We start from the raw sequence: 15,672 nt of genomic DNA, 5'->3' as shown, positions 1-15,672 counted from the left end.
CCTTTTTCTGATCAGAGGAAGAGAATGAACAGAGTCAACAGACGCTGAGGTGAGTAAAGAGAAGATAGAGTTATAATATGTGATAATTATTTAAAATGATGTTACATGAACTTTATATAAAACGTTGTATTACTAATTTGTTGACAATCATAAATGAAACAATATAAAAATATATAATTGCTTATTTCAGAGTGACTATAATACATTATGTTCTTTGGTCTGTTCCCAGCAATGGCTTCCTCCTGTATTCTCCTGTGAAGAGCAGTTCCAGTGCTCTATCTGTCTGGATGTGTTCACTGAGCCAGTCTCCATCCCCTGTGGACACAACTACTGACCTATGCCAGTGTCCATTGTGTATGGAGAAATTCAGACAAAGACCTGAGCTTCGAGTCAATACTTTCATTTCTGAAATGGCTGCTCAGCTCAAGAAGTTGGCTCCAGTTGAAGCCACACCCTTCACCCCAGGACAAGCCCAAACCACAACCCTCGCCAAATCTGGAGAAGTGCCATGTGACGTCTGTACTGATACAAAGCTTGTGTCTATAAAGTCCTGCCTGGTGTGTCTGGCCTCTTACTGTGAGACTCACCTGGAGCCTCATCAGAGAGTTGCTTCTTTCAAGAAACACAAGCTGATCGACCCTGTGGAGAACCTGGAAGACAGGGTGTGTAAGAAGCATGAGAGACCCCTGGAACTGTTCTGTAGGAGTGATCAGATGTGTGTGTGTCAGTTCTGCACTGAGACAGACCACAAGACGCACAAGACTGTCCCCATAGAGGAAGAGTATAGAGAGAGGAAGACTCAGATGAGGAAGACTAAGGGTAAAGTTCAGGAGATGATCCAGGAGAGACTGCTGAAGGTTAAGGAGATCAAACATGCAGTAGAGCTCAGCAAGAGAGATGTAAAGAGAGAGATAGCAGACAGCGTGGAGGTCTTCACTGCTATGGTGCGCTGTATTGAGAAAAGCCAGGCTGAGCTCATTGAGGTGGTTGAGGGGAAGCTGAAAGCAGCAGAGAGGCGGGCTGAAGGGCTCATTGAAGAGTTGGAGCAGGAAATCACTGAGCTAAAGAGAGGAAGCACTGAGCTGGAGCAGCTCTCAGATATTGAGGACCACCTTCCCCTCCTTCACAGCTCCCCATCCCTCTGTACTACCCTTCCACACACAAAGAACTGGTCTGAGATCTGTGTTCATAGCAGTGTGGGTGTGGGGACTCTGGGGAGAGTTTTGTCTCAGCTGGAGGAGACCCTCGGTAAAGAGATGAAAAATGTGTGTGTTGCTGATCTGAAGAAGATACAGCAGTATGCAGTGGATGTGACTCTGGACCCTGATACAGCATATGCCAAACTCATCCTGTCTAAGGACAGGAAACAAGTGAGATATGGAGACAAAAAGCAGAATCTCCCTGCCAACCCAGAGAGGTTTGATTATCATACCCGTGTTTTAGGAAAGGATGGGTTCTCCTCGGGGAGATTCTACTATGAAGTTCAGGTGAAAGGGAGGACTTCGTGGGGTTTAGGAATGGCTAGAGAGTCCATCAACAGGAAGGGAGTGAATCTATTGAGTCTTGCCAATGGATACTGGGCTTTGGGGCTGGAGAATGGGGATGAGTATGAGGTTTTCACTGGGTTTTATGTCCCCCTCACCCTGAGAGAGAAGCCCCAGAAGGTGGGGGTGTTTGTGGATTATGAGGAGGGTCAGGTCTCCTTTTACAACGTGGAGGCCAGGTCTCATATCTACTCTTTCACTGGCTGCACCTTCACTGAGAGACTCCACCCACTGTTCTCTACAGGCTATCATCCTTCCAACACAACTCCTCTTATCATCTCTCCCATCAAGTCTGGCTGAGTTTAGAGAACAGGGAATTCAGTCACACAGACACAAAGCATATGCACAATATTACTGTGTTTATATTTGTACATTCATTAGAGAATATGTTTGTATATGTTTATCAGCTTATTTATTTGCATTCTGCTGGTATCTTCTCTGATATCATAACACTGTATATTACAATGAAAATATAAAAGTTTTACATTTGAGTCCCATGTGCAATTTCTCCCTTGGATTTACCAACTATGCATACTGTCAGAGCCGGTCGTGACCTCCCTGGGGCCCTAAGCAAAATTCTGCTAAGGGGCCCTCCTACCTGACCCGTGTGCCATGTAAACCATTTGCCATTGCCACACAGTCACACCTGACACCCCAGTGCTCCCACTACAATCCTCCCTCCCAGTGGCGGTTCATTCAGACATTTGGAACAACACAAGTAAATAATCATAACATTTAAAACGATATAAATATAAATATATGTACAAAAATAAGACTCGTAAATATCAAAAAAGAAGTAACAGAGACAAATAGAAACAAATTGTAGTATATAAATACAAATAATATAGTGAATCTATTTATTACACTATTCCCCTATTGCTAACTGTAACGTCCGGGGTGTGGTGGGTGAGAAGTCAGGCGCAGGAAGCAGAGTGTCACACCCTGACCTTAGTATTCATTGTTTTCTTTGTTATTTTGGTTAGGTCAGGGTGTGACATGGGTGATGTATGTGTTTTGGTCTTGTCTAGGGGTTTTGTATGTTTATGGGGGTGTTTCCTATCTAGGTGTATGTCTATGGTCTATGGTTGCCTAGATTGGTTCTCAAATAGAGGCAGCTGTCTCTCATTGTCTCTGATTGTGAACCATATTTAGGCAGCCATATTCTTTGGGTATTTTGTGGGTGATTGTTCCTGTTTCAGTGTGCCAGTGTTTAGTGTTCACGTTACGGGACTGTGTCGTCTTCGTTCATTTTTGTCGGTTTGTTGTATTCCCATTAAATATGGATTATGTTCACGCTGCATCTTGGTCCTCCTCTCTTTCACCCGAAGACAGTCGTTACACAGAGAGTTCAGGGTAGTGCTATATCGTTGAATGCACAAAAAACTGTGAACATACAACAAACCCCACAGAACACGGGGCGCACACCAAAAACAAATGCCCCAAACACGGGGGACTTAAACAGTCCAGCAAAACCCAAGAACATGGGGACGTACACCAAACAATCCCGCACGCCTGCTGGTAAATAAAGCCCAACCAATCAGCCTAAAATGAACAAAGGTGAAACCAATAAACAGAAAGGGGAAAAAGGGATCAGTGGCAGCTAGTAGGCCGGTGACTACGACTGCCGAGCGCCACCCGAACAGGAAGGGGAGCCACCTTCGGTAGGAGTCGTGACACTAACAAAAAAACACACAAATAAAACTAAGTTGCACAAATCCTATATCACACAAATACACAAATAGAATAACACACTTATAAAGAAGAGAACCTGATTATTACACTATTGACTTCAAACAAGAAACACACAAACTAAATTGCACAACAAAGTTAGAGGTGTGCTATTTGATAAATTCCTCCACTCCCCATACCTCGCGCTTCCAGTTGGGAGACAAAGCAAGACGAAAAACAAAACGAACTGGCACAGACAGACAGAAAACACAGGTGTAAATACCCAGGGGATAATCGGGAAGATGGGTGACACCTGGAGGGGGTGGAGACAAGCACAAGGACAGGTGAAACAGATCAGGGTGTGACAGTCACCATTCAGAATATTATTATAGAGCTCTGGCAGCTCCGGACAGGAGGGCGGGTCTGGCAGCTCCGGACAGGAGGGCTGCTCTGGCAGCTCCGGACAGGAGGGCGGCTCTGGCAGCTCCGGACAGGAGGGCGGCTCTGGCAGCTCCGGACAGGAGGGCGTCTCTGGCAGCTCCTGACTGGAGGGAGACTCTGGAAGTGCCGGACAGATGGGAGAACCTGGAGGGAGAAGACGGAGAGACAGCCTGGTGCGTGGGGCTGCCACAGGACCCACCAGGCTGGGGAGAGCTACAGGAGGCCTGGTGCGTGGACGAGGCACCGGATGGACCGTGCTGTGGGGGAGCACTGGAGCTCTGGTGCGCAGCCTTGGCACCACTCCTCCAGGCTGGATGACCACTTTAGCCTGGAACCTCCAGAGTGCAGGCACAGGTTGAACCGGGCTGTGGGTGAGCACTGGAGATCTGGTGCATACCACTCGCACCTCTCCCTTAGGCTCAATACCCACATTCGCCCGGCACGGCCGGAGCGCAGGCATAGGGCGAACTGCACCCTCCCAGCGCCCCGGAGACACAGCATGCAGCGGCGGCGCAGGATACCCTGGTCCGAAACGGCGTACCGGAGACCAAACACGCTGAGCCGGCACAACATGCCCTGGCTGGATGCCCACTCTCGCATGGCACTTGCGGGGGGCTGGCCTATAGCACACCAGGCTATGAGCGCGTACTGGCGACACCGTGAGCTTGACCGCATAACACGGTGCCTGACCAGTACTGCACTTCTTCCGGTAAGCACGGGGAGTTGGCTCAGGTCTATCGCCTGACTCCGCCAATCTCCCAGTGTGCCCCCCTCAATTTTTTGGGGGGGGGCTGCCTCTTGTGCCTGTTGCTCTGCCTTACCTCATACCACCGCCGCCCAGCTCTCGTGCTTGTTGCTCTGCCTTACCTCATATCACCGCCGCCCACGTCTCGCTGCCTCTCGTGCCTGTTGCGCTGCCTTACCTCATATCACCCCCGCTCAGCTCTCGCTGCCTCCAGATCTTCCTTGGGGCGACGATATTCCCCAGCCTGTGCCCAGGGTCCCTTGCCTTCCAGTATCTCCTCCCAAGTCCAGGAGTCCAGAACCCTCTGCTCCCGGTTACCACGCTGCTTGGTCCTTTTTTGGTGACGGGTAGTTATTTTCTGTATAGTGTTTTTGTTGCACCTTACAGAACTGTTTGTTTGTCGGTTTGATGTTTTTGTATTTCTGTGTTTGGCCTGGTATGGTTCCCAATCAGAGGCAGCTGTTTATCGTTGTCTCTGATTGAGAACCATACTTAGGCAGCCTGTTTTCCCACTATGGGTGGTGGGTAGTTCTGTAACGATATTCCTCCTCTTCTGACCAGGAGTATGAAGGATCGGACCAATGCGCAGCGTGGTAAGTGTTCATGTTATATTTATTAAACTGAACACAAAAATAACAAAGGAGAAAACATGACAAAAATGAAAAAGTCCTATTAGGTGACAAAACACAAAACAGGAAACAAAAACATAGAACAACACATAGAATGCCCACCCCAACTCACGCCCTGACCAAACTAAAATAGAGACATAAAAAAGGAACTAAGGTCAGGACGTGACAACTGCTCCCTCCTTTAAAACAGTTTGCGCCATCTGTCGTCTAAGAATAAGTAGACCGATACAGAACAGAATGAGATATAAACAAACAATATTTATAAAATATAAAATTTTCTATAGAATCTTAAGATAAGTGAATATTAATATTAACATAAATAAGAAACTGTAGAAAATATAAAATGGAGGAAATAATAAAATATAACACTGAGCTTTGGCTCTGCTGCCTGGTAATTAGTCCAGGCCTCACAATATTATACAATTAGCTTTGTCTATACAATGTAAACATGAGCCTATAGGCTGTGGCTGCAGCTATATGTCTCAAAGTAGTCAAATAAAACCTATACAGTTGTGTGATTAACTTAGGTTCCCTCTACAGCCTGGGCATTTTCAGCATCCGCATGGACACCAGTTTATCTGGACTGTCTGGAAGAAATGGAGAAACTATGTCAGCCAGTCATTTACACAAATGCACATCTACCATACAATCTTAAATGTTACTAAGTGTGTAAACATTTGAATGTTTGAATTAATATCTTACCATCAAAATATTACTCTTCTGCACTTTCCTGAGGCAAAATCATCAATGATGTCATCATAGGACATGTGTTTCCCCATGTCATGATTTATACTCATGACGGCCAGACCACTCAAACGTTCCTGTGACATGGAAGACCTCAGGTAGCTTTTGATGAGCTTTTATTTTGAAAAGCTCATCTTTGCCGATGCTACTGTTACTGGTAGGGTGACTGCAATTCTTAGGGCTATCCAAAGGTTAGGAATCAAATCAAATCACATTTATTTGTCACATACACATGGTTAGCAGATGTTAATGCGAGTGTAGCGAAATGCTTGTGCTTCTAGTTCCGAAAATGCAGTAATAACCAACGAGTAATCTAACCTAACAATTCCACAACTACTACCTTATACACACAAGTGTAAAGGGATAAAGAATATGTACATAAAGATATATGAATGAGTGATGGTACAGAACGGCATAGGCAAGATGCAGTAGATGGTATCGAGTACAGTATATACTGTACATATGAGATGAGTAATGTAGGGTATGTAAACAAAGTGGCAGAGTTTAAAGTGGCTAGTGATACATGTATTACATAAAGATGCAGTAGATTATATAGAGTACAGTATATACATATACATATGAGATGAATAATGTAGGGTATGTAAACATTATATTAAGTGGCATAGTTTAAAGTGGCTAGTGATACATTTTTTTACATCAATTTCCATCCATTTCCATTATTAAAGTGAGCTGGAGTTGAGTCAGTATGTTGGCAGCAGCCACTCAATGTTAGTGGTGGCTGTTTAACAGTCTGATGGCCTTGAGATAGAAGCTGTTTTTCAGTCTCTCTGTCCCTGCTTTGATGCACCTGTACTGACCTTGCCTTCTGGATGATAACGGGGTGAACAGGCAGTGGCTCGGGTGGTTGTTGTCTTTATGTCCTTCCTGTGACATCGGGTGGTGTAGGTGTCCTGGAGGGCAGGTAGTTTGCCCCCGGTGATGCGTTGTGCAGACCTCACTACCCTCTGGAGAGCCTTACGGTTGTGGGCGGAGCAGTTGCCGTACCAGGTGGTGATACAGCCGACAGGATGCTCTCGATTGTGCATCTGTAGAATTTCTTCAGCCTCCTGAGGTTGAAGAGGCGCTGCTGCGCCTTCTTCACAATGCTGTCTGTGTGGGTGGACCAATTCAGTTTGTCCGTGATGTGTACATTGAGGAACTTAAAACTTACTACCCTCTCCACTACTGTCCCGTCAATGTGGATAGGGGGGTGCTCCCTCTGCTGTTTCCTGAAGTCCACGATCATCTCCTTTGTTTTGTTGACGTTGAGTGTGAGGTTGTTTATTTATTTTTATTTTCCTGACACCACACTCCGAGGGCCCTCACCTCCTCCCTGTAGGCCGTCTCGTCGTTGTTGGTAATCAAGCCAACCACTGTAGTGTCGTCCGCAAACTCGATAATTGAGTTGGAGGCGTGCATGGCCACGCAGTCGTGGATGAACAGGGAGTACAGGAGAGGGCTCAGAACACACCCTTGTGGTGTTGAGGATCAGAGGGTGGAGATGTTGTTACCTACCCTCACCACCTGGGGGCGGCCCGTCAGGAAGTCCAGTACCCAGTTGCACAGGGCGGGGTCGAGACCCAGGGTCTCGAGCTTGATGACGAGTTTGGAGGGTACTACGGTGTTAAATGCTGAGCTGTAGTCGATGAACAGCATTCTCACATAGGTATTCCTCTTGTCCAGATGGGTTAGGGCAGTGTGCAGTGTGGTTGAGATTGCATCGTCTGTGGCCCTATTGGGGCGGTAAGCAAATTGGAGTGGGTCTAGGGTGTCAGGTAGGGTGGAGGTAGGGTGGAGGTGATATGGTCCGGATGGCACTGTGATAGAGTTCCTCCAGGTTTTTCTCACAGAGAAAGGAAAGGAAAGGCTGATGGCCGATCAGGTAAATTCTGAATCTCGTGTGCCAGATCCATTCCACCAATGTCCCGGTCATCTCTGAAGGTTAGAGTGTTTTCAACTTCCAACATAAGGCGACTCCGAGATGCTGGCCTTTTAGGCAGAGTTCCTCTGTCCAGTGTCTGTGTTCTTTTGCCCATCTTAATATTTTATTTTTATTGGCCTGTCTGAAATATGGCTTTTTCTTTGAAACCCTGCTTAGAAGGTCAGCATCCCAGAGTTGCCTCTCCACTGTTGATGTTGAGGCTGATGTTTTGCGGAAAATATTTAATGAAGCTGCCAGTTGAGGACTTGTGAGACATCTGTTTCTCAAACTAGTCACTCTTATGTACTTATCCTCTTGCTCAGTTGTGCGCCGGGGCCTCCCACTCCTCTTTCTATTCTGGTTAGTGCCAGTTTTCTCTGTTCTGTGAAGAGATTTTTTATTACACCTTTATTTAACCAGGTAGGCCAGTTGAGAACAAGTTCTCATTTACAACTGCGACCTGGCCAAGATAGAGTAAAGCAGTTCGACACAAGCAACACAGAGTTACACATGGAATAAATAAACGTACAGTCAATAACACAATGGAAAAATCTATATACAGTGTGTGCAAATGTAGTAAGATTAAGGAGGTAAGGCAATACATGGGCCATAGTGGCGAAATAATTACAATTTAGCAATTAAACACTGGAGTGATGGATGTGCAGAAGATGAATGTGCAAGTAGAGATACTGGGGTGCAAAGTAGCAGCAAAAAAAATAACAATATAGAGATGAGGTAGTTGGGTGGGCTATTTACAGATGGGCTATGTACAGGTGCAATGATCGGACAGCTGATGCTGTAATCGAACCCACAAATGCTGATTCTCCAGATACTCAGCTAGTCTAAAAAAGGCCCGTTTTTTTCTTCTTTAATCAGAACAACAGTTTTCAGCTGTACTAACATAATTGCAAAAGGGTTTTCTAATGATCAATTAGCCATTTAAAGTGATAAACTTGCATTAGCTAACACAACGTGCCAGCCATCACTCGATGGGTGCTGATAATGGGCCTGTGTACGCCTATGTCGATATTCCATAGTTTATCAGCCGTTTCCAGCTACAATAGTTATTAACAACATTAACAATGTCTACACTGTATTTCTGATCAATTTGATGTTATTTTAATGGACAAAAAACATGCTTTTCTTTCAAAAACAAGGACATTTCCAAGTGACACCAAACTTTTGAACAGTAGTGTACATTTGGTAGGATGTTAGGAAGTGCAGCTCAGTTTCCACCTCATTTTGTGGGCAGTGTGCACATAGCCTGTCTTCTCTTGAGAGCCAAGTCTGCCTACGGCGGCCTTTCTCAATCGAAAGGCTATACTCACTGAGTCTGTAAATAGTCCAAGCTTTCCTTAATTTTGGGTCAGTCACAGTGGTCATGTTTTCTGCCACTGAGTACTCTCTGTTTAGGGCTAAATAACATTCTAGTTCATTCAGTTCTTTTGTTAATCCTTTCCAATTTGTCAAGTAATTATATTTTTGTTTTCTCATTATTTGGTTGGGTCTAATTGTGTTGCTGTCCTGGGGCTCTGTGGGGGTTGTTTGTGTTTGTAAACAGAGCCCCAGGACCAGCTTGCTTAGGGGACTCTTCTCCAGGTTCATCTCTCTGTATGGAAGGTTTGCAAATCGTTTGCAAATCGCTTCCCTTTGGGATGATGTAGAATTTAAGATCTCTTTTCTGGATTATTTGGTGTTTTACGTTGTACACGGAGGACACTTTTGCAGAACTCTGCATGCAGAGTCTCACTCTGGTGTTTATCCCATTTTGTGAATTCTTGGTTGGTGAGCGGAACCCAGACCTCACAACCATAAAGGTCAATGGGTTCTATAACGGATTCAAGTATTTTTAGCCAGATCCTAATTGGTATGTTGAAATTTATGTTCCTTTGATGGCATAGAAGGGCCTTCTTGCCTTGTCTCTCTCTCTCTCTCTCTCTCTCTCTCTCTCTCTCTCTCTCTCTCTCTCTCTCTCTCTCTCTCTCTCTCTCTCTCTCTCTCTCTCTCTCTCTCTCTCTCAGTAAACAGTACTGAGCAGGGAGGGGCTTAGTAACGTGACTGCTGAAGTGAAACTAATGGAAACCAAAATGTTATGAACAGATCAATCTTTTGCACTCAGAATCTATCCACACAGTTGCGCCTCCTGTAGCCTCCAGTCACTGTTGACCCTTTTTCTAATCAGAAGAAGAGAAAGAACAGTCAACACACGCTGAGGTGAGTAGAGAGGTGAACAAATAGAATATGTGATACGTGTTTGCTATGTTGTTACATGATAAAACAGTGTATAAAACAGTGTGTTGCTATATTGTTGACACCTAGAAATGAAACAGAATGATTCAAAAGAAGAAAACGAGATAGAATTAAGGATTTCAGAGGGCCCATTATATGTTTTTCTTCTTTGGTCTGTTTTCAGCCATGGCTTCCTCCTGGATTCTCCTGTGAAGAGCAGTTCCAGTGCTCTATCTGTCTGGATGTGTTCACTGAGCCAGTCTCTATCCCCTGTGGACACAACTACTGCAAGGCCTGTATCAGAGGATACTGGGACATCATTGACTTGTGCCAGTGTCCAATGTGTAAAGAGATATTTGGCAGAAGACTTGAGCTTTGTGTCAACACTTTCATTTCTGAAATGGCTGCTCAGCTCAATAAGTTGGTGGCAGTTGAAGCCACATCCATCACCCCAGGACAAGCCCAGACAACAACCCTCGCTAAACCTGGAGAAGTACCATGTGACGTCTGCACTGAGGGAGAGCACAAGGCCCTGAATTCCTGCCTGGTGTCTCTTACTGTGAGACTCACCTGGAGCATCATCAGATACTGGCATCTTTCATGAAACACTAGCTGATCGACCCTGTGGAGAACCTGGAAGACAGGGTGTGTAAGAAGCACGAGAGACCCCTGGGACTGTTCTGTAGGAGAGACCAGACGTGTGTGTGTCCTGTTCTGCCCCGAGACAGACCACAAGACTGTCTCCATAGAGAGAGGAAGACTAAGGGTAACGTTCAGAAGATGATCCAGGAGAGACTGCTTAAGGTTAAGGAGATCAAACAGACAGTAGAGCTCAGCAGGATAGATACAAAGAGAGAGATAGCAGACAGCATGGAGGTCTTCCCTGCTCTTGTGCGCTCCATTGAGAGAAGCCAGGCTGAGGTCATTATGGAGATAGAGAAGAAACTTAAAGCAGCAGAGAAGCAGGCTGAAATAATCATTGAAGAGCTGAGGCGGGAAATCACTGAGTTACAGATGAGAAGCACTGAGCTGGAGCAGCTCTCAGATATTTAAGATCATCTCCTCTTCCTCCAGAGCTCTACATCCATCTGCACCACCCTTCCACCTTCCAAGTACAGGTCTGAGATCAGTGTCCACAGTGGTCTGTGTGTGGGGACTATGAGGAGTACTGTCTCAGCTGTGAAATACTGAATAAAGAGATGGAGAAGTTGTGTGATGTTGATCTGAAGAGGACACAGTAGTGTGCAGTGAATGTGACTCTGGACCCTCATATAGCGAATACAAAACTCATCCTGTCTGAGGACTGGAAACAAGTGAGATATGGAAGCATAAAACAGAATCTCCCAGCCAACCCAGAGAGGTTTGATAATAATGCCTGTGTTTTCGGGAATAAGAGGTTCTCCTCAGGGAGATTCTATTATGAGGTGCAGGTGAAGGGGAAGTCTATGTGGGTTTGGCTAGAGAGTGGCTAGAGAGTCCATCAACAGGAATGATTGTGATGAATCACCAAGTCCTGTAGATGGATATTGGACTGTGGGGCAGGGGAATATGAATGAATACAAGGCATACGCTGGGCCTTGGGTCAACCTCTCCCTGAGACAGAAGCCCCAGCAGGTGGGGGTGTTTGTGGATTATGAGGAGGGTCAGGTTTTCTTTTACAACGTGGAGGCCAGGTCTCATATCTACTCTTTCACTGGCTGCACCTTCACTGAGAGACTCCACCCACTGTTCTCTACAGGCACGAATATTCCTGGTGATAACTCAGCTCCACTTATCATCTCTACCATCAAGTCTGACTAAGTTTAGTGAACAAGGAACTCAGTCAATGGGAATCACAGCAATATGCCTTCTTCAATTTGGCGATATTTCTTCTTGCGATAGATATTTCTTAGTGCTAGACCTTATCAGTTGATCAGATTTCATGATGAAGAATACTTCTCTTATGTCCTAATACTGTTTTACAATCTATATTACAAAGGTATTGCCTGTGAGTCATTGTAGTTTTTTAATAAGTACTCCTACTTATTCCTCATCCCACGTTAAGTGAGATCACATTTCAAACACCCACAGCATACACAGATGAAGAGGGAGTTTCAGATGGTGCAGCGATACTGATAATGACTCATCACCAAGCTAAAAGTACAATCCTTCTTGGACTTAACCTATCCAACCTCTAGGATAACCTAGAAAGTCCCATACAGTGATCCATAAAGTAATAACTCTCTCTGTCTTCTCCTCTTCCCCCTCTCTCACCCCCTCTCTCTCGCTCTCTCAGTGGGATGAGGTCAGTGTCCTGGATGACCGGGGGAGACTCATCCGGACCTTTGAGGTCTGCAACATCAACCAGAACCCCCGTCTCCAGGACAACTGGCTGGCCACACCCTTCCTCTTCCGCTTCTCGGCACCACGAGTCTTTGTGACGCTGCGTTTCTCCGTGCGGGACTGTGCCAGCCTGCGCTCGCCCTCGCCCTCCTGTCGAGAGACACTCACCCTCTACTACAAACAGGCTGACTCACAGAGAGAGCTGGAGAGGACATGGAATGCAGAGGTAGGGCAGAAAGACTACACTTCCCACAATGCCACTAACATCCCACCTTCTTATTGTATGTGTAATGCCACATACACATGTTCCTAGTGGTGATGTCAAAAATAAGACTTTGTTTCATTGATGTGCTTTTTGTTCGGAACAATGCTTCAACCAGATGAGATTTTAGCTAGCTTGTTAAGTAGACGTTGCTATTAATAAAGATAGCTAGCATTGATAAGCTGATGTTTCCATTAATAAAGATAGCTAGCATTGATAAGCTGATGTTTCCATTAATAAAGATAGCTGGCTTGATAAGCTGATGTTGCCATTAATAAAGATAGCTGGCTTGATAAGCTGATGTTTCCATTAATAAAGATAGCTAGCATTGATAAGCTGATGTTTCCATTAATAAAGATATCTAGCATTGATAAGCTGATGTTTCCATTAATAAAGATAGCTAGCATTGATAAGCTGATGTTGCCATTAATAAAGATAGCTGGCTTGATAAGCTGATGTTGCCATTAATAAAGATAGCTGGCTTGATAAGCTGACGTTGCCATTAATAAAGATAGCTAGCATTGATAAACTGACGTTGCCATTAATAAAGTTAGCTGGCTTGATGAGCTGATGTTGCCATTAATAAAGATAGCTAGCATTGATAAGCTGACGTTTCCATTAATAAAGATAGCTGGCATTGATAAGCTGACTTGCCATTAATAAAGATAGCTGGCTTGATAAGCTGACGTTGCCATTAATAAAGATAGCTGGCTTGATAAGCTGACGTTGCCATTAATAAAGATAGCTGGCTTGATAAACTGACGTTGCCATTAATAAAGATAGCTGGCTTGATAAACTGACGTTGCCATTAATAAAGATAGCTAGCATTGATAAGCTGACGTTGCCATTAATAAAGATAGCTAGCATTGATAAGCTGACGTTGCCATTAATAAAGATAGCTAGCATTGATAAGCTGACGTTGCCATTAATAAAGATAGCTAGCATTGATAAGCTGACGTTGCCATTAATAAAGATAGCTAGCATTGATAAGCTGACGTTGCCATTAATAAAGATAGCTAGCATTGATAAGCTGACTTGCCATTAATAAAGATAGCTGGCATTGATAAGCTGACGTTGCCATTAATAAAGATAGATAGCTTGCTTAACACTGACAGTATGGTCACACTAGCTACATTATCCATATTGATAAGGTTGTAGTTGTAGTTATGACAGGACAACCATTCCTGGACCTGTCTCCAGAAGCGAACCACTGATGTACGGTACCAGAAAATATGTTCTATGGATTGTGTTTCCTCGTGTCTACACAAGGCTGACTGTCCAATGCCCCATATATTGAGCGTTATTTTTGTAGCAAGTATTTTATATAATGGCTTACAATGAAATGAACAAATTGATGTGTCAATTGTTGTTTTATATGTCAGTTCATGAACCTGATGCCAAGGTATTGGGACATCAAAAACTGACTTGAATTGTATATGGCAATGTTGTCAAACCTTTTTACTTGGAGTGAAACTGATACCTTTTTGATTAATACTAAACAGTTTAAGCCATTTTAAGCCAAGACAAATGGTCTCTTTATAGTTTCTAAAAACATCTGTCAAGACGTAGAGCATAAAGACTACATTTCCCAATATCCCATTTTAGTAATATGTAGTTCTGCATGTTCCAAAGCAAGTTCCAAAAGCAAGGAAACAATGATGCCATAACATTCCTCTCATTCTCATCCCCTTCAATCTCATTAAATAAACTACATTTCTCATCTCACATCAGTGCTTTGTGGGAGAGCAGTTACAGAGCTGTTTTGCCGAGTCGATAGGGTGCTGAGCTCTTGTTGCGTCCGCGTGTCGTGTGCAGAGTGAAGGATGCAGTATTTGTGAATGAATACATTTCTCCTGGGGGAAAGTTAGATACTGTTTAAAAATTCAAATAAGAGGCTGATGAGTGAAGTGTAGAGGAATGTAGAGTGGGGAGCAGCAGGAAGGCCAGGAGTCTCTGGGGGAAGTTAGCATGGTTATCTTGAAACTGGGGAGAATTAGATTAGATTAAAACACAGACTGTCACTGGTCCACGACTGTTTATATTTGACTCAATGAGTACCCTCAGAGATAACTGTTGCATACTCTTAAATACTTGAATCAACTGTTACATGCCCTCCTTCTCCCTAATCCCTCACATTTTAATTTCCACAATGAAATGTAATACATGATCCCTCTCTCTCATCCCCCTCTCCTCCCTCTCTTCCTCCCCATCCCCCTTTCCCATCCCTGTCCAGCCGTCCAGTGGAGAGAAGGACACGAGGGAGGGCTGGGTGAAGATTGACACCATAGCAGCAGATAAGAGTTTCACCAAGGTGGAGCCCAGCCTGCCTCACCAGTACCAACCAGACCGCTACCGTCGGGTCAACATCAAGACCCGCAGCTTCGCGCCGCTCACACGCAATGGGTACTGTACGAGAACATTTGAAACAAATTCATGAAAATTCCCATATTCAAACCATGCTCATCGCTTATGACAAATAGTCCTTTGCCACTTTGTAGGCAGCAGTGTATGGTAACTAACTAACTCACCTAAACCCACACTGTCACCTATCTAGTGGTCCTTCAAATCAAATTAAACTTTATTTATCACATGCGCCGAATACAACAAGTGTAGACCTTACCGTGAAATGCTTACTTACAAGCCCTTAACCAACAGTGCAGTTCAAGCCTGATAATAAGTTAACATCTTATGACCCTTGAACCCTGTTTCAGATTCGTCCTGGCCATCGTCGACAGCGGCGCATGTGTCTCTCTCATGGGTGTGTCCATCTTCTATCGCCGCTGCCCAGCAACCAATCGCTATCTTGCTTCCTATCCGGCCACACCCTCAGGGGCGGAGCCTACCGCCCTGGTCCCTGTGACTGGGACTTGTGTTCCCCACAGCCAAGCACAGGGAGGCTCCGCCCCTCGCATGCACTGCAATGCAGAAGGTGAATGGATGGTGCCGGTGGGTGGGTGCATCTGTGAAGAGGGATATGAGCCCAATCAAAACAGATCTGCCTGCTTAGGTGAGTTCAACAAGTCTGGTATACTTTTAAAACTTAAAACACACACACTAAAATGTCAAAGGACCAACAAAATTTAACAATATCTAAAGTTTTAGCCTCCTGTCGCCCTTCCTGTCAGTTCTCCTGTCCCCCCTCCTGTCAGTTTTCCTGTCCACTCTCC

General features: G+C 44.8%; 1 protein-coding gene and 2 pseudogenes across 1 annotated transcript in view; all 3 read left to right on the top strand.

The window, feature by feature from the left end:
• Positions 1–231: 231 nt before the first annotated feature.
• LOC139404879 (E3 ubiquitin-protein ligase TRIM21-like) lies at positions 232–2,035 on the top strand (annotated as a pseudogene).
• Positions 2,036–10,107: 8,072 nt separating this feature from the next.
• LOC139404878 (E3 ubiquitin-protein ligase TRIM21-like) lies at positions 10,108–11,858 on the top strand (annotated as a pseudogene).
• The window catches only part of LOC139404885 (ephrin type-B receptor 5-like), a 29,260-nt gene continuing 25,433 nt past the window's right edge, over positions 11,846–15,672 (top strand). Inside the window, exons 1-4 of the mRNA XM_071147418.1 lie at positions 11,846–11,865; positions 12,109–12,469; positions 14,739–14,908; positions 15,217–15,512. Coding sequence (XP_071003519.1) covers positions 11,846–11,865; positions 12,109–12,469; positions 14,739–14,908; positions 15,217–15,512 — 847 coding nt within the window. The remainder of the gene's footprint in view (positions 11,866–12,108; positions 12,470–14,738; positions 14,909–15,216; positions 15,513–15,672) is intronic.

This window comes from Oncorhynchus clarkii, unplaced genomic scaffold (assembly GCF_045791955.1).
Source record: "Oncorhynchus clarkii lewisi isolate Uvic-CL-2024 unplaced genomic scaffold, UVic_Ocla_1.0 unplaced_contig_271_pilon_pilon, whole genome shotgun sequence".
NCBI lineage: Eukaryota > Metazoa > Chordata > Actinopteri > Salmoniformes > Salmonidae > Oncorhynchus > Oncorhynchus clarkii.
This window is presented reverse-complemented; position numbering and strand designations above follow the sequence as displayed.